Below are 21,859 nucleotides of genomic sequence, written 5' to 3' on the forward strand. Positions count from 1 at the left end.
GGGTCTCTGACAACTACCTTTTCCTTCTCTCCACGGACCTTCCTAACTTCTTCCTCCCCACCCCTACAGCCCTCCTTCCAAGTCTTTGTACTAGTCAAAAGTGCATAAATCTGCAGGACAATGCTACCTTTGACCACTGACTGGCCAATAGCAAAGCATGTAAGTATCTGAAGTGACTTTTTACCAAAAGACACTGCCCCAGCTTTAACGTGACAAAGTACTTTTGGCTATTAAGAAGCAAACAAAAGGAAATCATACACTTGATGTTCTCCTGTAACTTTTCCAAGATAATCAAGGTTTCTATAGACTGGCCTTTACATATGACAAAGCCATAGAAACTTCTGTGATGAGCAATGTGGTCCCAGAAGAAAACCACCCTGAGGGACTTTTTTTTTGGTGAGTGGGAAAAGTGGCTTCCCTCACTGGGCTTTCATTCTGGCCAGGTACATATACACAGACTGGACCAAAGAAGCTTCATACTCAAATTGGGCAAGACTAAAACGCATTCAAGGGCCTAATGTTGTTTGTGACCATCCAAACCCCTTCATTTGGCACCTGCACACCTGGAGGATGGCTTTTATTTGGCACTTAAAAATACTTAACATTCTTGTGAAAATATCCATATTATGATCTAATAAATGGTAATAAGATGGATGCTAAGATGACAAGCAAATATACAATGAGCTTTCAGGATCTGTGCAACTGACCCACGGTCAACAGTATATAGCTAATAGCAAGCCAATAATTGATGGAAGGCTGGGTATGGTGGCTCATGTCTGTAGTCTCAGCACTTTGGGAGGCTGAGACAAGAGGATCGCTTGAGCCCAGGAGTTCAGGACCAGCTTGGGCAACACAGTGAGACTCCTGTCTCTAGAAAATTAGCCAGGTGTGGTGGCATGTGCCATAAGTCCCAGCTACTTAGGAGGCTGAGGCAGGGGGATTATTTGAGCCTGGAAGGTTGAGGCTACAGTGAGCTGTGTTGTCATGACTCTGACTGCACTCCAGCTCAGGCAAGAGAATGAGACCCTGTCTCTCTCTTTAAAAAAAAAAAAAAAAGATGAATTCCCACTTGCCAATAATACTAAGAATACAGGGTGATTTTAGGCTTAAGCTAAATTCTAACTCCTTTCCCCACGACTGTTAACAGTTAAGCCTTTTCTGCAAAGTCAAGGATACTAATAAGCATCCTTGAAATGCTTATAAGAGAACTGTAAGAGGTTTTGGGTTTTATCATACAAGTTCCAAGGTGGAGGAGCAGTGACAGTGAGAGATAAGACAAGGTGAACAAGTTTAAAACCAAAAGCAGTGGACATTTATTCCTTAATTTTTGTGCAAGAGTGTAAAGATGCATTTGAAAGAACCTGATGGCTAGAGCATTAGCCATGGCTTTCAGGTTGGCCTAGTTTACAATCAGGAAAAGAAGGGGAAAAAAGTTAACTTGCCTAGTTCACATGAATGATGTTTCTGGCAAACACAGTCGTTTACAAGTTTCAAGCTATATTTTACTAGAGTCAAGGGAAGACTTCAAAAAGCCACATACAGTACAATTTAAAATTGGATGAACATCCTGCAAATGTTAGTGCAAAGTAATTATGTAGACTCTCCAAACAAGATTGTGCTCTTGTTTCCCAGGTTTGGTCAATGTTGCTCTTTTATGATTACAATCACAGAGGCTTAACTTACCAAATAGCAATGCCTCTGTGTTTTATGTCCTGTGTACCAAGGGAATGTCACAAGGTTTTGATGAAATGCAGCTTAGTTTCATTAATAAAGCAAATTTCTTATTGAATTTAACAATCAGGTTCCTGGAATGCTGCATGTGTTAAGTTTCATGGAAATGCTCTTAAGCTTATGCCTCTATCTTGTTCAACAAAATCACTCTTAAGATATCCTTTTTACTATGTAACTGGAATTGTTTCATGATCTTGAAATGCAACCAGTATAAATGAACATTTCAGAAGTGGGAGAAAATCCACCACTAATCTCAGCTAGACAAACTTCTTAAAAATCAAAAAGCCTATTCACACAAAATTATATGTAATGACTGTAGTAATCAGTTTATTACACAGATTAATCATTCTTGAACGTACAAGCTCCAGAGGAGCAACTGGGTCTTTAAATATACACAAGTATTTCCATCAAATGAATTTTCACCCTTACATCCAAATAGACCTAAGCGGTTAAAAACATAAGAAAAATAAGAGCTATTAGCTATGTATTAACTGAGAAACCACATACAAACCAAAGAATATGGAAGAGAGAAAGAAGGGATGAAAGGCCAAAGGTTGAAGGGGTAGGGAAATGTAAAAGAGTTGGGAACAAAGCCCATCACACTTGATGTACTAATAGCTCCAATCCATTTAAATGTTGACCAGTTAAACTTAGACCTTAAAATGCAGGATGTGGGTAGAGTTTAATCTGGTTGGTCATAACTTTCACCTAAGACGTAGCTCCTTCGGAATAAAATGAATACAGACACAGCTTCATGTTCTTCACCTTGCTTTTCATAACTGTTTTGAGTTTAAATGGATTCCACTTAAAAATAATCTCCTACAGGTGAGTGGAGCCTTTTCTTTCCCATCCAAGCTCACACCATACCCAACACCCCCCTCACACCTTGCTGTTATCCAAATTTAAGTCAGTAAGAAAAGCTTTTAGTCTCACACCTAGGTAATGCCTGTAGAACTGGCTTGTCACACACACACTTCTCTGCTAGGAGGCAATGTTGGTACAGAAGTACAGTATTTCTAGTTTGTTGTTCCAAGTATGTACAACACGCAGCACTGCTGTATCAGGTAAACATGTGCACAGGGGAAGATGAGGCGTGGGCTCATAGAAAGCAGTCAAATGGAAATCAAAAGGACTTTCTCTTTCAGAGTTCCCCTATCTTTATTTGTAGAGGTTATCCAATAATTTCTTTAATTACATCGCATACTTCTGAGTCCATTCCCGAGCTATTCTGTTGTACCTGTACACACAAAGAGAAGCTTGGCTTAACACAGGTGTGGAGTCAGTAAGCAACAGATTCCATTCATTATCCCATCAAGTAACTTGAAGAGAGTAACTCATAGGACATTCAAGGAAAGGCCCCTTTCTATCCCAAATTTCTGATAAGCATTAATTCAATGATAATGGGAAGGATGTGTAAAATGTGAAAGTCTCCTTTAATTGTGACTTATAGAGGGTTCTGATTAAATTTTAGTATTTGTTGGGATATACCTTATTCTATACTTGATTGGCCTATTTCTACAGAAGACATCAACTCAATTCATTTATTTAAAGTACTTGAAACTATATGATTCTACATTATATAGTTCTTGAACTCATATACTAATAATGATTAAACTGACATAAGGCTGGGTGCGGTGGCTCAGACCTGTAATCCCAGCACTTTGGGAGGCTGAGTTGGGTGGATCATTTGAGCCCAGGAGTTTGAGACCAGTCTGGGCAACATGATAAAACCCTGTCTCTACAAAAAATACAAAAATTAGCAGCGTGTGGTGGCACATGCCTGTAGTCCAAGCTACTCAGGAGGCTGAGGTGGGAAGATCGTTTGAGCTCAGGAGGCAGAGGTTGAAGTGAGCTGATATTGCAACACTGTACTACAGCCTGGGTGACAGAGTGAGGCTCTGTCTCAAAAAAAAAGGGGGGGGGAACCCAACTTTCCTTTCATATCAATAAAACTGGTTCTGGTAGAACTTATTTCAACAATTCGGTTGACAAAATGAATGGGTTTATTGCTTCAGAAGAATGTTTGAATAAAGTAAGCAAAGCAATTCTCCTATTAAAAAAGGGATGCTACAATTCTCCTATTAAAAAAGGAATGCTAGGCCGGGTACGGCGGCTCACGCCTGTTAAGCCCAGCACTTTGGGAGGCTGAGGCAGGCGGATTACCTGAGGTCAAGAGTTTGAGACCAGCCTGGCCAACATGGTGAAATCCTGTCTCTACTAAAAATACAAAAAAAAATTAGCTGGGCGTGGTGGTGTTCACCTGTAATCCCAGCTACTCGGGAGGCTGAGGCAGCAGAATCATTTGAACCTGGGAGGTGGAGGCTGCAGTGAGCCAAGATCGTGACATTGTACTCCAGACTGGCTGACACAGCCAGACTTCAGCTCAAAAAAAAAAAAAGACGCTAGAAAAAAAAGAAAGAAAGATAAGGTCAGGTGTGGTAGCTCATGCCTGTAATCCTGGCACCTTGGGAGGCCAAGGCAGGAAGACTGCTTGAGGTCAGGAGTTCAAGACCAGCCTGGGCAACACATCAAGACCTAATCTCTATTACATTTTAAAAAAGAAAAAAAGGGATGCTGAGCCTGGGCAACATAGGGATACTCCATTGATACAGAAAATTTAAAAATTAGCTGGTGACCGGGTGTCATGGCTCACACCTGTAATCCCAGCACTTTGGGAGGCTGGGGCGGCTGGATAACTTGAGGTCAGGAGTTCCAGACTAGCCTGGCCAACATGGCAAAATCCTGTCTCTACTGAAAACACAAAATTTAGCCAAGAATGGTAGTGTGTGCCTGTAATCCCAGCTACTCAGGAGGCTAAGGCATGAGAATCACTTGAGCCTGGGAGGCAAAGGTTGCAGTAAGCCAAGAATGCACCACTGCACTCCACCTGGGCAATGGAGAAAGACTCGGTCTCAAAAAAAAAAATTAGCTGGATGTGATGGCATGTGCCTGTGGTCCCAGCTACTTGGGAAGCTCAGATTGGAGAACTACTTGAACCTGGGAGGTTGAGGTTACAGTGAGCTGTGATTGTGCCACTGCATTCCAGTCTGGGCAACAGAGCAAGACCCTGACTCAAAAACAAAGCGGGGTGGGGATGGGTATGCTGGCCTCGCATGGTGGCTCATGCCTATAACAACAGCACTTTGGGAGGCTGAGGTGGGAGGACTGCTTGAGGCCAGGAATTAGAGACCAGCCTGTTCAACACAGTGAGATCCTGTCTCTACAAACAAATAAAACAAATTAGCCAGGTGTAGTGGCATGTACTAGCAGTCCTAACTACTGGGTAGGCTGGGGTGGGAGGATCACTTGAGCCCATGAGTTTGACACTGCAGTGAGCCACGATTGTGCCACTGTACTCCAGTCTGGGCAGAAGAGCAAGACCCTGTCTCTGAAAAAAAAAAAAGTGGGGGGTTAGAGGGTGGAGGCAGTGCGGTTTAGGAAAGTTCTGTTCAACAGTGTTCAACATTACTCCATGCTGACTTGGGAAATGACTTCTGGTAAGCATTCAGGCCCACAATTCTAAATATTGGACAAAACAGTTCTCTAATCAAAAAAATTTGTGAATAAATTCACAAATAGGAAAAAGCAAGAACCAACTGTTAGAATACCCCATTCCCAGTGTTACCTCCATTAAAAACAAAAAAGTATGCCTGTCTAATCCAGTAGAATTCAAGTAATTCTTAAATTCTTTCTATTTTAACTTTAATTTTTTTTTTTTTTTTTTTTTTTTTTGGTAACAGGAATCTTGCTCTGTCGCCCAGGCAGGAGTGCAGTGGCGTAATTTTAGCTCACTGCAATCTCCACGTCCTGAGTTTAAGCAATTCTCCTGCCTCAGCCTCCCGAGTAGCTGGGATTACAGGTGCCCGCCATCACGCCTGGCTAATTTTTGTAGTTTTAGTAGAGATGGGGTTTCAGCCTGTTGGCCAGGCTGGTCTCAAACCCCTGACCTTGTGATCCGCCCACCCCGGCCTCCCATAGTGCCAGGGTTACAGGCATGAGCCACCGCGCCCGGCCCTAAAAAAAAACTATTCACCCTCTCCTATCTACTTCCTCTTATAACTTCACTGAATAGTACATAAAACAACAGATGTTATTAGTGCTGGGCATGGTGGTATATGCTTATAATCCTAGCTACTCCAGAGGCTGAGGTAGGAGGACTACTTGAGCCCACGAGTTTGAGACCAACCTAGGCAACACAGCAAGACTCCATCTCAAAAGAAAAGAAGAAAAGAATAAATGCTACTAGAACACTTTTAGCTACTATCTCTTTTGATATCCTGACCACTGTTCAGTAATTCATAGTACAACTCTAAAACACCCAAATTCTACAATCAAGTTTTGCTTTTAAAAGAAATTTGGGGCTTTCATGCCTAATGGCATTTATTTACTTTCTTCCTTTAGATTATGTCAAATGGTAAAAAATCAATTCTCTTTTCCCATTAATTCACAAATACCTATAGCAGGCAAATGGGCACTTGATGAAAAATGCTTTATATATCAAAAGCCAAGCATAAGACATTAAGCTGTTGAAAAATATACCATAGGAAAATTTTTGTATGGGCATGGTGGCTCACACCTGTAATTCCAGCACTTTGGGAGGCCTAGGCAGGAAGATCATTTGAGGTCAGAAGTTCGAAACCAGCCTGGCCAACATGGTGAAAGTCTCTATTAAAACTACAAAAAAAATGAGCCTGGTGTGGTGGCCTGCACCTGTAATCCCATCTACTCGGGAGGCTGAGGCATGAGAATCATTTGAGCTCAGGAGGCGGAGGTTGCAGTGAGCCAAGACTGCACCACTGCACTCCAGCCTGGGTGACAGAGTGAGACCCTGTTTCAAAAAAAAAAGTTTTTGTAGACAAGAGGAGTCACATGAAACAATCAGGGATAAGACTGGCATCATCTACTTATAATACTCCTCAATGCATATATTCTTATTTTCTAGCCCCAGGAGAGTATATTAGGACTTCACTTTAAATATCTGGCCCATATTCAGCCCTTAAACAAGAAAGATTTGTGACAAACATCTCCATCCCACCACAGATAACTTTCCATCTTGAGGCCATACTTACTTTTCTCTATCTGTTTTGTAGATCCGAGCAATCTCAGGCACTAAAGGATCATCTGGATTGGGATCACACAACAGAGAACAGATGGATAAGAGTACTAGAATGAAAAAAATCGTATAAATTAGTAGAGGATAAAAGCAAAGGGTTGAGAGAAACATGAGATGCCAAAACAGGAGAAAATTCTAAGAATTTATATTGTAATGCCTAGCTGCTTTGTAAGTTTTACTTAACTTTATATTAACAGTAACCAACAAGGATTTTTTTTTTTCTTTCTTTTATAGCAGAGTTGGGGTTTTACCATGTTGGCCAGGCTGGTCTCGAACTCCTGACCTCAGGTGATCCACCCACCTCGGCCTCCCAAAGTCCTGGGATTACAGGCATGAGCCACAGTACCTGGCCTAATTTTTGTATTTTTAGTAGAGTCAGGGTTTCGCCATGTTGGTCAGGCTGGTCTTGAACTCCTGACCTCGTGATTCACCCACGTAGACCTCCCAAAGTGCTGGGATTACAAGCATGAGCCACCACGCCTGGCAAATAGTTTTTTGAGACGGAGTCTCACTCTGTCGCCCAGACTGGAGTGTAGTGGCGCGATCTCGGCCCATTGCAAGCCGCACCTCTCGGGTTCATGCCATTCTCCTGCCTCAGCCTCCCGAGTAGCTGGGACTACTGGCACCCACCACCATGCCTGGCTCATTTTTTTGTATTTTTAGTAGAGACAGGGTTTCACCATGTTAGCCAGGATGCTCTCAATCTCCTGACCTCATGATCCACTGCGCCCAGTCTACCAACAAGGATTTTAAGAAGCTTCAACAGACTTCAGGTTAGGTCATTAAAAAACAAAAATGAAGGCCGGGTGCAGTGGCTCATGCCTGTAATCCCAGCACTTTGGGAGGCGGAGGCGGGTGGATCACGAGGTCAAGAGATTTAAACCATTCTGGCCAACATGGTGAAACCCCATCTCTACTAAAAATACAAAAATTAGCTGGGCGTGGTGGCGCGTGCCTGTAGTCCCAGCTACTCGGGAGACAGAGGCCGGAGAATCGCTTGAACCTGGGAGGCGGAGGTTGCTGTGAGCTGAGATCGTAGCATTGCACTGCAGCCTGGGCGACAGAGCAAAAATCCATCTCCAAAATAATAATAATAATAATAAATAAAAAATAAAATAAAACAAATAGCAGAAAATTAATGTTAAATGGCATCCTGGTCTCCCAGATACGAATATAAGCCCCTTTGTGCAAAGTCTCACAATAATCCCATAATGTAAGAAGAGTTGATATGACTGTCTCTATGCCTGAACCCCTAAGAGAGCTGGCCCAGACAGGTGCAGTGACGTGTTCAATGTCCCTGGCTAGAAATTAGAATAGAATTAAAACTTGGTCTAAATCCTAGACCAAGAACATTTTTCAGATCCCATAAAATTCAATTTTTTAGAAGCCCATATTCAAGGATAAATGGCTTTCAAAATTCCAAAGACAGGCCAAGTAAGAGGGCTCACTCCTGTAATCCTAGCACTTTGGGAGGCCACAGCAGAAGGATCGCTTCAGGCCAGGAGTCTGAGATCAGCCTAGGCAACACAGTGAGATTCTGTCTCTATAAAAAATTAAAAAATTAGCTAGATGTGGTGGCACACTCCTATGGTCCCAGCTACTCAGGAAGCTAAGGTGGGAGGATCACTTACACCCAGGAGGTTAAGGCTGTATTGACCTGTGTTCGCACCACTGCACTCCACCCTGGGTGACAGAGTGAGACCCTGTCTCAAAAAGGAAAAAAAAAAAAAAGACAGCCACACTACTGAATATTCTTAGCAAAAATGACAACCAAAAAATCCAACAATCACTGTTTTCCAGTGGCAGGCACTACATTCAGACAATTGTTTTGTTTAATTTTCAGTTGAAAACAATTTAGTCTACATCAAGAACGTAAATGCAAACACTTGCCCCCAAAAGGAGATGGTCACACACTCATTACAGAGAATACAACATACTTCTATGAATGTCTCAAATTCTCTTCAGTGACGATTTAGAATCTCATCTAAGTCACTTCCTCGGTGACAATCTGGGATGTAGCAGACAAATCTCAATAGTGTAATTTCCTTTATTCAATCTGTCATTAACTTGTTTTAAAATATTTATTTATTTATTATTTATTTAGAGACAGGGTCTCACTCTGTCGCCCAGGCTGGAGTGCAGTGGCGTGATCTTGGTTCATTTCAGCCTAAACTTCCTGGGCTCAAGTCATCCTCCCACCTCACTCTATAGGGGAGACTACAGGTGAGTGCCACCACGTCCAACTAATTTTCTTTGTATTTTTTGTAGAGGTTGGGTTTTGCCATGTTGGCCAGGCTAGTCTTGATCTCCTAGGCTCAAGTGATCCACCTGTCTTGGCCTCCGGAAGTGCTGGGATTACAGGTGTGAACCACCACACCCAGCCATATCTATCATTAACTTATGCATTCCTTACTGAATGCAAAGGGGGCAGAAAATCACTGATTACATTAAGTTCAGTAGTCTCTGACATAATGAAATAAATTTAAATCCTTCTATACTAATGCTAACAGAGCGCAGCCATCTTTCTTTTCTCTAAAGTTCTGTACCAAGAGATAATAACTCTCAGCCTACTTTACTCCCAGCACATAAATTCAGCAAGGAAAGGATTCGCTCATATTCCTATCAAATCTATCCTATAGAGATCAAGGGCTTCTGAGAAGTAAAGAAAAAGTTGACATGCCCTATTCGGTTTGGTAACAAAAATGCTATTTCCTTGCCTTAAGAGTATATGAAAAGTTTTTTTAAAAAAATCAGGAAAGATGTTTTGTGACTCTTCATTCCTGTTGCCCACAGTTCTGGCAGTTGGCATTCCAAAAACATTTTCCCACTGTCAGGTGTCATCACCTGAAGCCCTCTTCAAGCATAGAACATTCTAACATCAATTAGGAAAGACTTCAGGTATTTCCTGGAAATGACAACAGGAAGTTAGAAATTTTTTAATGTTCCTTTAACTGACTCTTCTAAATATTCTAATAAGTCAACTTTAAAGCATAGGTTTTAAAGAAAGGGCTTTTCCTTCTTTCCAGGAAAGGAAAGTAGGGCACTGGCTATCTGGACCTTGTGAAGATTCTTAGTACACTACTTAGCTTCTTGAATTCATGAAAAATTCATTTTGGTTTATAATATACTGATATGGTTTGGATCTGTGTCCCCACACAAATCTCATGTTGAACTGTAATCCCCAACGTTGGAAGTGGGGCCTGGTGGGAGGCGACTGGATCATGGGGGTGCATCCTTCATGAATGGTTTCGCACCACCCCTTTGATGCTGTTCTTGTGATAGAGTTCTCATGAGATCTGGCTAATAGTGTGTGGTACCTCCCCCCATCTCTCTCTCGGTCCTGCTACTGCCATGAGGCTCATGGCACAGGTGGCTCCCCCTTTGCCTTCTGCCACAAGTAAAAGCTCCCTCAAGGCTCCCCAGAAGCAGATGTTGCTATGCTTTCTGTATAGTCCACAGAACTGTGAGCCAATTAAACTTTCTTTTTTTTTTTTTTTTTTGAGATGCAGTTTCACTCTTGTTGCCCAGGCTGGAGTGCACTGGCGCGATCCCAGCTTCCTGCAACCTCTGTCTCCCGGATTCAAGCGATTCTCCTGCCTCAGCCTCCCAAGTAGCTGGGATTACAGGCATGCACCACCATGCCCAGCTAATTTCTGTATTTTTGGTAGAGATGGGGTTTCTTCATGTTGGTCAGGCTGGTCTCAAACTCCCGACCTCAGGTGATCTGCCCACCTTGGCCTCCCAAAGTGCTGGGATTACAAGCGGAGCAACTGCGCCCAACAAACCTCTTTTCTTTATAAATTATGCAGTCTCAGGTATTTCTTTATAGCAGTGCAAGAATGGGCTGATATATATACCTTTTTCTGTAAAGATAATAACTCTTATTTCTATAACCTGTACAGTTTCTTCATTGAACTTTTACCTATACATATTCATCAGTATTACTTTTTTTTTTTTTTTTTGAGACAGAGTCTCGCTTTGTTGCCCAGGCTGGAGCACAGTGATGTGATGTTGGCTCACTGCAACCTCCGCCTCCCAGGTTCCCAGGTTCAAGCAATTCTTGTGCCTCAGCCTCCTGAGTAGTTGGGTCTATAGACACACACCACCCTGCCTGGCTAAGTTTTGTATTATTGGTAGAAATGGGGTTTCACTATGTTGGCCAGGCTGTTCTTAAACTCCTGACCTTAAGTGATCCACCTTCCTCGGCCTCTCAAAGTGGATTACAGTCATTACTGCACCTGGCCAGTATTTTCACTAGTGTTACAACGACAGTTACTTTCACTTCTAAAAACATATAATCAAATGGCTTTATGGCACACTTATCTGCTTCCTTTCGTTTTTTTTCAGTTTTTTTTTTTTTTTAAATACATATATATATATTTAGGTCCCCATCATGGATCTTCAAAGTAGAGGAAATACTGGGTCAAAATTTCTATCCTTGAAGACAGACTATATGTTAAAGAATAATATCATACAGGATTAAGGCGTTTCATAGAACTACTTGCCCATACATTCAATTTACAAAAAGGGAATCATTAAAACCTTAAACCTGAGACAGTTAATACAATCAAATTCAACAAAATGGCACTGCAATTATTTTAAAGGATAGCTATCCAGATAGAACCTAACAAATCAAACTTGTAACAGTCCTTATCATTTACAATAGCTGAAAAAAAATCAATGCTAGGCAAGAGAAGGGGAAGAACAAAAAGAGATATGGCAATAATTTCAGCTATCTTGCGCCTCCAACACCCCACCCCACCCCACCAAAACACACCTCTCACATAATTCCACTTATCTTGGTCCCATTACTAGATTTACATCTCTATTGCTATTTGGTGAAGGAAGTGTAACCAATGGGACCTTCACCAGGCCAGGCACAGGTCCATAAACACTTTCTCAAGTAGCTCTTGAATTGTAAGGGGGCCCACCAAAAGAAAAGGGGACACACTTCTCTAAAAAACTACTTCACTACAACTTTTTAAAAAATGTGGTTCTCTGGCATCCTGTTTTTATTTCTGCCTAGAACTCTAAAAATTTTAAATTAATGCCTCAGAGTTTTGTTTGCTTTAAAAAATAAATTTGTGGCCAGGAGTGGTGGCTCACACCTGTAATCCCAGCCCTTTGGGAGGCCAAGACAGGCGGATCACCTGAGGTTGGGAGTTCAAGACCAGCCTGACCAACATGGAGAAACCCCGTCTCTACTAAAAATACAAAATTAGCCAGGTGTGGTGGCGCATGCCCTGTAATCCCAGCTGCTCAGAAGGCTGAAGCAGGATAATGGCTTGAACCTGAGAGGTGGAGGCTGCAGTGAGCCGAGATTGTGCCACTGCACTCCAGCCTGGGCAACAAGAGTGAAACTCCTTCTCAAAAAAAAAAAAAAAAAAAAAAAATTTAAGATTGAGTCTTGACATCCAAGTTATAACATGACAAATACTCAACACTTTTGACAACCGTGCCTTTATCCCAGTTTTTGGAGTACTTACAAGGAACCAGTTAACTGTCCATTTTTGCTTCTTTAATTTTCGTAACAATGAAATATTTATTATTGTTCCTTTTCTACTGATGACAAAACTGAGGAATACAGGGGCCAATGTGTCTCAAGTCTCATTTATTAAGAGGTGGATCTGAGATCTGCACACAGGCAATTGGATCTAGAATCTATGTTCTTTACCGTGAAACTACGTTGCTTCCTGTCTAAACACATGAGTTAAACAAATGCTAAATTATAAGCAGATAATTTCTACTAAAAATACAAAAATTAGTTGGGCGTGGTGGTGGGCGCCTGTAATCCCAGCTACTCGGGAGGCTGAAGCAGGAGAATTGCTTGAACCCCGGAGGCGGAGGTTGCAGTCAGTCAAGATCGTACCATTGCACTTCATTCAGCCTGGGCAACAAGAGTGAAACTCTGTCTCAAAAAAAAACAAAAAACAAAAATTCATACACCACGTTTCACCACACAAATACCAAAACTAACATTATTTGTCTATTTCTGGCCACTTAACATCCTTTTTTTTTTGAGATGGAGTCTCGCTCTGTTGCCCAGGCTGGAGTGCAGTGGCGCGATCTCGGCTCACTGCAAGCTCCGCCACCCGGGTTCATGCCATTCTCCTGCCTCAGCCTCCCAAGTAGCTGGGACTACAGGTGCCCACCACCATGCCCAGCTAATTCTTTTGTATTTTTAGTAAAGACAGGGTTTCACCGTGTTACCCAGGATGGTCTCCATCTCCTAACCTCGTGATCCACCCGCCTCAGCCTCCCAAAGTGCTGGGATTACAGGCGTGAGCCACCACGCCCGGCCTCACTTAACATACTTTTATATGTAACTCTTGTTACAGTGTATATGCCTTTTTTCTTTTTTCTGCTTTTCTCAAACACAGTATTTTCCTATTTTTGCAATATTTGTAAAGTTCAATACTTTTTTTTTTTGGCGACAGAGTCTCCCTCTGTCACCCAGGCTAGAGTGCAGTGGTACCATCTTGGCTCACTGCAACCTCCGTCTCCTGGGTTCCAGTGATTCTCCTGCCTCAGCCTCCTGAGTAGTTGGGCACACGCCATCACACCCAGGAGTGTACAGGCACACCTGGCTAATTTTTGTATTTTTAGTAAAGATGGAGTTTTGCCATGTTGGCCAAGCTGGTCTCGAACTCCTAGTCTCAAGTGATCTGCCCACCTCAGCCTCACAAACTGCTGGGATTACAGGCATGAACCACTGTGCCTGGCCAGGGTCAATAGTCTCTTAAATGCAAGTGCTAGAACCCATTTATTTTTTCCTCTTCTGTAAGTAACCTCTAATTTTCAGAACTAAATCACACTGTCACAAATGTACTTGCATACAAAGTTTTTTCAGCATTTGGGATTGTTTTCTTAGTATAAATAAATGAAACTAGAATTATTGGGTAAATGGGCATGGATGATTAAGTATCTTAACACATACTGGCAGACTGGGCTCTACAAACCTATACCTCTACTTGAAGTATAGAGTATTCATTTCAATATACCTCATTAGCATTTTGTCTCCTTTTAAAAATATCTTTGTTAATTAAAAAGGTAAAAAAAGAGAATGTAACATTCATTTATTTAGTCTTTGGTTCCCCTGTGTCCACTCACCTATTAGGATCTGAATTTTTTTCTGATTTTTGTACTTCATATTTTAAACATATTAATCCATTACCATATTTGATTTTTCTCTTAAACAACTGATTTCATTTTCACAAAAGTACATCCAGTAAGCTCTTTTATCACCTCTCAGAGTAGAGCGGTGAGATCTGATAAAGATTCTTTTTTTTTTTTGAGACAGAGTCTTGCTGTGTCCCCCAGGCTGGCCAGGCTGGCCAGGCTGGAGTGCAGTGGCATGATCTCGGCTCACTGCAACCTCCGCCTCCCGGGTTCAAGCGATTCTCCTGCCTCAGCCTAAAATACAAAAATTAGCCGGGCATGGTGGCGGATGCCTGTAATCCCAGCTACTAGGGAGGCTGAGGCAGGAGAATCACTTGAACCCGGGAGGCGGAGGTTGCAATGAGCCAAGATTGCACCACTGCAGTCCAGCCTGGGCGATAAAGTGAGACTCCATCTCAAAAAAAAAAATATGTATATAGAGAGAGAGAGAGAGAGAAAATTTTAATCCAACTGTGATTTCATCTGGGAATAATGTTCAAGGGTTGTACAATTTCAAATCAACACATAAGACAACTACATCGCTCAGTTCATTGATATAGAAACCTAAAGACAAGAGCTGGTAAAATATTTACCGATATTTCGTTCTTCAAGAACCTAATGTCTATGTTCACAGTATAAGCATTTGCCTAAAGGGCTGATCTATTTCCTGTTCTGGAATAGTATCTATCTTTTCCATTCATGAATCTCAAGGTTGGAAGAGATGTTAATTGTGTTTATGCTCTAAAAAAACATTCATACCAGTGTCCATCTTTTTTTGTGTGTGTGAGATAGCGTCTCACTCTGTTGCCCAGGCTGGAGTGCAGTGGCATGATCTCCACTCACTGCAAGCTCCGCCTCCTGGGTTCACACCATTCTCCTGCCTCAGCCTCCCGAGTAGCTGGGACTACAGGCACCCACCACCATGCCCGGCTAATTCTTTTGTATTTTTAGTAAAGACAGGGTTTCACTGTGTTAGCCAGGATGGTCTCGATCTCCTGACCTTGTGATCCGCCCACCTCGGCCTCCCAAAGTGCTGGGATTACAGGCATGAGCCACCACGCCCGGCCCAGTGTCCTCCTTCTAACCTATGCTTGAGTAGCACAACTGACAAAGTAGTCACTACACCAACGAACACTTTTGCTTGAAAAATCCAAGTCGTTTTCAGTTCTCAAGGTCCATTTCAGAATAAGAAGAATTACTATCTCTTCTTAAAAGAAAAATAATCTTTCCAAAAATAAGTAACTCTAAAAAGACAAAAGACACGGTTGCGTTATATTGATATCAAATACCCATTGTTACCTTTTGAAATAGTTAGTGCTGGAGACCACTGTGATCGTAGAATATCAAGACAAATGCTGCCATTACTGTTAATATTTGGATGATAAATTCTTGTCGTAAATGCAACCTACAGAAAGAAAGGAAACTTTCTATAAACTAGTTTATTAGTATTATAGAAAGCACATTAAAAACTGCCACATTCCAATTAATTACCTTAGGTGGTTTGAAGGGGTAATCTGTTGGGAAATGAATTGTCAAGAAAAATACTCCACCCTGATAGGGACTGTCATTCTGTTGATAAAAGAAAAGTGGGATTAAAATGAGTAAATTACATAAACTGTTTATTCTGAATTTAATCTGAATACTTACTGGCCCCATTATTGTAGCTTGCCAATGGAACACTGAAAAATAACAAGAAAAAAGTCACCATGTAACAATATCTACATTGTATCTGTGCCATAGTAAACATATCATTCCCCTTCTAATCCAAATTCATTTATAAATAATATGAGTATGAGCAAGATGAGGAACATAAAATAACAGTCTAAAGAAACAAGAAAAATGACTAGAATGGCCTAGAACACTGATAAGGTGCTCAATGAAAAATATTTGGAGCCAGGTGTGGTGGCTCACACCTGTAATCCCAACACTTTGAGAGGCTTTGAGAAGTGGAGGCTGCAATAAGCCATGACTGCGCCACTGCGAGACTCTCTCAAAAACAAAACAAAAAAAAGTATTTGGGCTAAAACTTCTTGAAACTTCATGTCAGAGAAACAAACTTATTGACAAGGCTCATAGTTCTACTTTTAAATAGCTATTTCTTTACCTCACGGGGTAAATCATTTCTTCAAAACAATTACATATAATATACTTTTTTTTTTTTTTTGAGACAGAGTCTCACTCTATCGCCCAGGCTGGAATGCAGTGGCACCAATTTCGGCTCATGCAACCTCCGCCTCCTGGGTTCAAGCAATTCTTCTGCCTCAGCCTCCCAAATAGCTGGGACTACAGACAAGTGCCACCACACCTGGCTAATTTTTGTAGTTTTAGTAGAAACAAGGTTTTGCCACATTTGGCCAGGTCTCAAACTCCTGACCTCAGATGATCCACCCACCTCGGCCTCCCAAAGCTGGGATTACGGGCATGACTTCTTTTATAATGCTGGTATACGGGGGACAAAACAGTAAAGTCAAGGTAGATAATACTCAAATTAAGAAAGACTGGTTTTAACAATGAGAACAGATTTCTAAAAACTCTTTGTGTAGGTCTGTACATTACTGGTCCTCATTAAAGAAACAAAAGCATCATCTCTTCTAACGTAGAGGATAAGTTAAAGAGGAAAAAAGAGAAAAAAAGGAGTGAAATTTAAAAAGAAAATATTAGCTAAAAGCCCAAGGTTGATTACAAGCTCTAGGGATACTTCCAATAAGTTACAAACTTGTTCAATAAATAAATATCTTCCAAATGCAGAAAATGGTGCTTGTTACATGTTCTCATGTTACTAAGTGCAGTATGAGAGATCAAAAGCCAGAGTTTTTATTTATAAGCAAGCTACTACTTAGTATACTTAACATTCATACTATGATCTGAGCAACCTAAGGGAAGTTGTCACTGGGGTTATATTTGAACAACCCAAACCAGATAACTCTTGTCACAAGGTAGAAGAAACATGAAGACTAAGAAGCCATATAAAAATCCACCAGAATGTCAGTCCAAATCCTAAAGTTCCTTCCAACCTCCTTAATATGAAACTAATTCCTATGGTTGGTTTGTTGCTCACTGGGACTTGAACCTAAAAATAGCAGCTCGTTGATTAGGAGTTAAAGGTAAAGGACAGGAATTGCTGAGGCTCCCTTCCTTAGATTAGCCCTCCCTAGTACTTAGAAACACTTATATTACTCTCTGCCGACCATTTAATGGACTGTGTAAGCCAAGGACAAAGCCATTCTGGGCCACTAAAACTGGACCTAGTATCTTCAAGGGAAGTCCTATAAAAAGCCCCTTATATGCTATTTAAAGACACAAAAGCAGGCACCTGTAATCCCAGCTACTCAGGATGCTGAGTTGGGAGGATGATTTGAGCCCAGGAGTTCAAGTCCAGCCCAGGCAACATAGCAAGACCCCGTTTTCGAAAAAATAAAAATAAAAACAAGACTAAAACACACACACACACATGCTCACACGCATGCATGCACACACACACATGAATCTCACTCTATTTTTAATCACAAATATACTTACAATTTGAGTAAATAAAACATTGATAACTAGAATTAACCCCCAATAAACAAGGCTAAAAACACTATTAGACAAAAGAATGACCAACTGGCCAAGGGACCTGTTCTTCTACTCAATTCTTTTATGTTATTTAAATTTGTGGTTATAATGGAAGAGTATTAATTGTACCTGCATTCCCACGCAAAGCTGTAAGAGTTGGGTAAGATAATAAGAAAGCACTGCTTTTAAGTGTTCTCAGGCACTGCCTGCCACAGTGGTGCCCTCATCTCTAATGTCTGCACTACCTCTAGCTTGCTGAGAAGGGGGATAAGCAAGGAGGTATCTAGATCATGACTAGTAGAAGGTAGATTATCAGCAAATTGGCAAAGTAGTAAAGCACCCAGGAAGCAACTGGCTACAGAAGTTACTCACAAGAGTGTACCTTTTACCGGAAGGGTAAAGAAACCTCACTGTTACAGGTCTGGTACTGTGGTACTCTGTGAAAATAGATCTCATCAGAAGTCCACTGAACTTCTGATTAGCAAACTTCCTTTCCAGCATCTGATACAAGAAGTTGCTGGGGACTTCAAAACAAATCTACACTTCCAGCTTTTGGTACTCTGCAGGAGGCAAGTGAGGCCTATCTGATGGGCCTTTATGAAGACACCAACTTATATGCTACTCGTGCCAAATATGTAACAAGTATGCCAAAAGACATCCAGCTAGCATGCCAATTACATGGAGACTGTGCTTAAGATTGGGAAACATTTCATTCTCAAAAAAAAAAAAAAACCAATTATTTTTCTTCTTTCTGTTATTGGTAGTTCTCTGTTAGATGTATTTTTCCCCCATGGGGTCAAAAGGTAACTATGTATATGACTGCGAGTGGAAAAATAGGGGACAGAAATCAGGTATTTGCAGTTTTTCCATTTTAACTTGCGTGTGAATTTCTAATATAAAATTGAGGATGTAAAGCATTAATTCAACTCAAACTATTTCGGTGAACAAGTTTCAGCAGTTCACCTTTATAACAATTATAAACAGACCTGTAAATTTTTTCTGGACAATGCTAGCATTTGGATTTTATTTTTGTCACTAGTTATATCATTAGTTTAATATAAAAGAGAGACATGGAAATTATTTACATGATGAAAGATTTCAGAACTTAAGTGGAATGGGCAGTTTCACACTGATGTCATTTCAATAGTGATTTATTTCAGTCTACACTTTCCAAGAATGTGGCCATCTCTTAAAAAAATAAAACTTGTCTCTGGGTGCGGTGGCTCACGCCTGTAATCCTAGCACTTTGGGAGGCCAAGGCAGGTGGATCGCCTGAGGTTAGGAGTTCGAGATCAGCCTGACCAACATGGCGAAACCCCATCTCTACTGAAAATACAAAAAATTACCTGGGCATGGTGGCAGGTGCCTGTAATCCCAGCTACTCGGGAGGCTGAGGAAGGAGAATAGCTTGAACCCAGGAGGCAGAGGTTGCAGTGAGCCGAGATCGTGCCACTGCACTCCAGCCTGGGCAACAGTGCGAGACTCCATCTTAAAAAAAAAAAAAAAGAAAAAGAAAAGAAAAGAAAAGAAAGCACTTTTAAAAAAAGAAAGCAAGCACTTAATAAAGTATTATTTTATTATTATTTTTTTAAATACAAATGGGCGGCTGGGTGCGATAGCTCACACCTATAATCCCAGCACTTTGGGAGGCCGAGGCAGGTGGATCTCCTGAGGTTAGGAATTCGAGACCAGCCTGACTAACATGGAGAAACCCCGTCTCTATTAAAAGTACAAAATTAGCCAAGCATGGTGGCGCATTGCCTATAATCCCAGCTACTTGGAAGGCTGAGGCAGAAGAATCGCTTGAACCTGGGAGACTGAGGTTGCGGTGAGCCAAGATTGCGCCATTGCACTCCAGCCTGGGCAACAAGAGCGAAACTTCATCTCATTAAAAAAAAAAAAAAAAAAAAAAAAAAGAGAGATGAGGTCTCGCTATGTTGTCCAGGATGGTCTTGAACTCCTGGGCTCAAGCAATTCACCCACCTCAGCCTCCCAAAGTGCTAGGATTATAGGTGTGGGTCACCATACCCAGTCAAAATATAAAAATATTGAGACAATTTAAAAAATTAAATTTTCCATTAACCATTTAAGTACTAATTCTTTCCTCCTAGTCTTTTCAAGATCAATCTTCTTCTTTTCTTGCTAATACTACTACCAGACTTAAGAAGTTATTAGAAAAATTTAAATCAGAATTTTTTTTTTTTGAGATGAAGTCTTGATCTGTCGCCTGGACTGGAGTGCAGTGGCTCGATCTCGGCTCACTGCAACCTCCACCTCCCAGGTTCAAGCAATTCTCCTGCCTTAGCCCCCTGAGTAGCTGGGATTACAGGTACGTGCCACCACATCTGACTAATTTTGCTGTATTTTTAGTAGAGACGGGGTTTCACCACGTTGGTCAGGCTGGTCTCGAACTCCTGACCTCAGGTGATCCACCCGCCTTGGCCTCCCAAAGTGCTGGGATTATAGTCATAAGCCACTAGGCCCGGCCTTAAATCAGAAATTTTTAGCTAAATATTTCCTTTTTTGTGATTCCCTGTTCTTCCTACTAACACAAACAAAGCACAAATAGACTGTGGGATCAAAATCTACTAACAACTGGACAATGTAGAATCCCCAACAGGGTTGAAGCAGAAATGCCAACAAGCTGCTAATGTTTACAATTATGGAAAGAATACCCTTCTTCTTCTTCTTCTTTTTTTTTTAAATGGAGAAAGGGTCTTACCATGTTGCCCAGGCTGGTCTCAAACTCCTGGGCTCGAGCGATCTGCCTGCCTTGGCCTCTCAAACTGTTGGGAATATAGGCATGAGCCACCAGCAGTGCCCAGCCAGAATACCCAGAATACCCTTCTTTTTTTGAGACAGAGTCTCGCTCTGTCAAGGCTGGAGTGCAATGGCAAGATCTGGGCTCACTGTAACCTCTGCCTCCCAGGTTCAAGTAATTCTCCTGCCTTAGCTTCCCAAATAGCTGGGATTACAGGTGTGCACCACCTCGCCCGGCAAATTTTTTGTATTTTTAGTAGAGATGGGGTTTCGTCACGTTGCCCAGACTGGTCTCAAACTCCTAAGCTCAGGCAATCCACCCACCTTGGCCTCCCAAAGTGCTAGGATTACAGGCATGAGCTACCACGCCCGGCCAGAATACCCTTCTTGATAGAAAATGGCAGAAAAAAACACATATTTTCAACTAATATTGCAATCTTTCATACCCACACTACAAAAAGTTAAAGATACTCTAGCATACTGTACATTTTATATATATGTATATATATACATACATATATATGCATAGATATGTGTGTGTATATATATATTTTTTAAGAGACAGAGTCTCACTCTATTGCCCAGACTGGAGTGCAGTGGCACAAACTTGGCTCACAGCAGCCTCAAACTCCTGGGCTTAAGCAATCCTCCCACCTCAGCCAACTGAGCAGCTGAGACTACAGGCGAGTGTCACCATGTCCTGCTAATTTTTTTAATTTTTATTTTCATAGAGATCAGGTCTTGCTATGTTGCCCAAGCTGGTCTCAAACTCCTGGCCTCAAGCAATCCTTCTGCATTGGCCTACCAAAGTGCTGGGATTACAGGTATGAGCCATTGTACCAGGCAGAAGATTCTTACATTATTGTGAACTTTTAACTCAACATCATAGGTGATCTCATCTGTAATCCATATCTATTTAGTTTAGTAGATCATATCTGTTTAACATTCCAATAGGACTAAACATATGTAATCCATTGGCGTTAAACTCTGAATAAAAACCTATTCACATTCTGATAACACTATGTTAATTTGTCTTCACTGTTATTAAGGTCAAATTCCATCATCAAAAAAATGAGCAAAAACACATGCACAGGACTAAGTCTTTAAAACAGGTGAAGGAGAAGGAAGAAAAAAATTACTAATGTAGCAACCAAGACAAATAATCTTTATGCCTCTCATAAAATGATCTAGAATCTACAGTACCAATAAAAAGGCAGAGAAAGAGAAACTAAAACCCATTCAGGGTTTATTTATTTAATGAAAGAATTTAATTAATGAAAGCATTTAAAAAGGCCTACCATTTAAATCTTGAGAATTTTGTCACATTGGTTGAATATAAAGATACCTACTAAAACCACTGATTTAGGTTACTCTCTGGAAGCCTTTCTAGACTCCCTAGCTCTTACAGGTAGAAGTATAAATCAGAGAAGGTAGTGAGAGAATACCAAACCTGCCTCACATTACAATGTTTTTAGAAATAGCTCAAGTTGGCCGGGCGCGGTGGCTCAACCCTGTAATCCCAGCACTTTGGGAGGCCGAGGC

The 21,859-nt window shown here is 41.3% G+C and overlaps 1 protein-coding gene across 2 annotated transcripts in view; it reads right to left on the reverse strand.

Annotated features, from left to right (window-relative positions):
* Positions 1 to 1,289: 1,289 nt before the first annotated feature.
* UBE2D2 (ubiquitin-conjugating enzyme E2D 2) overlaps positions 1,290 to 21,859 on the reverse strand; it is a 64,920-nt gene continuing 44,350 nt past the window's right edge. The window contains exons 3-7 of one of the 2 annotated variants that reach the window (XM_011997221.1): positions 15,650 to 15,681; positions 15,494 to 15,571; positions 15,302 to 15,407; positions 6,801 to 6,894; positions 1,290 to 2,968 (exon numbers count right to left, since the gene is read on the reverse strand). In XM_011997221.1, the coding sequence (XP_011852611.1) occupies positions 2,923 to 2,968; positions 6,801 to 6,894; positions 15,302 to 15,407; positions 15,494 to 15,571; positions 15,650 to 15,681 (356 nt within the window). In that variant the 3' untranslated portion in view covers positions 1,290 to 2,922. The remainder of the gene's footprint in view (positions 2,969 to 6,800; positions 6,895 to 15,301; positions 15,408 to 15,493; positions 15,572 to 15,649; positions 15,682 to 21,859) is intronic. The other variant, XM_011997222.1, reaches the window with a different exon arrangement.

Source organism: Mandrillus leucophaeus, unplaced genomic scaffold (genome assembly GCF_000951045.1).
Source record: "Mandrillus leucophaeus isolate KB7577 unplaced genomic scaffold, Mleu.le_1.0 Scaffold534, whole genome shotgun sequence".
Lineage (NCBI taxonomy): Eukaryota > Metazoa > Chordata > Mammalia > Primates > Cercopithecidae > Mandrillus > Mandrillus leucophaeus.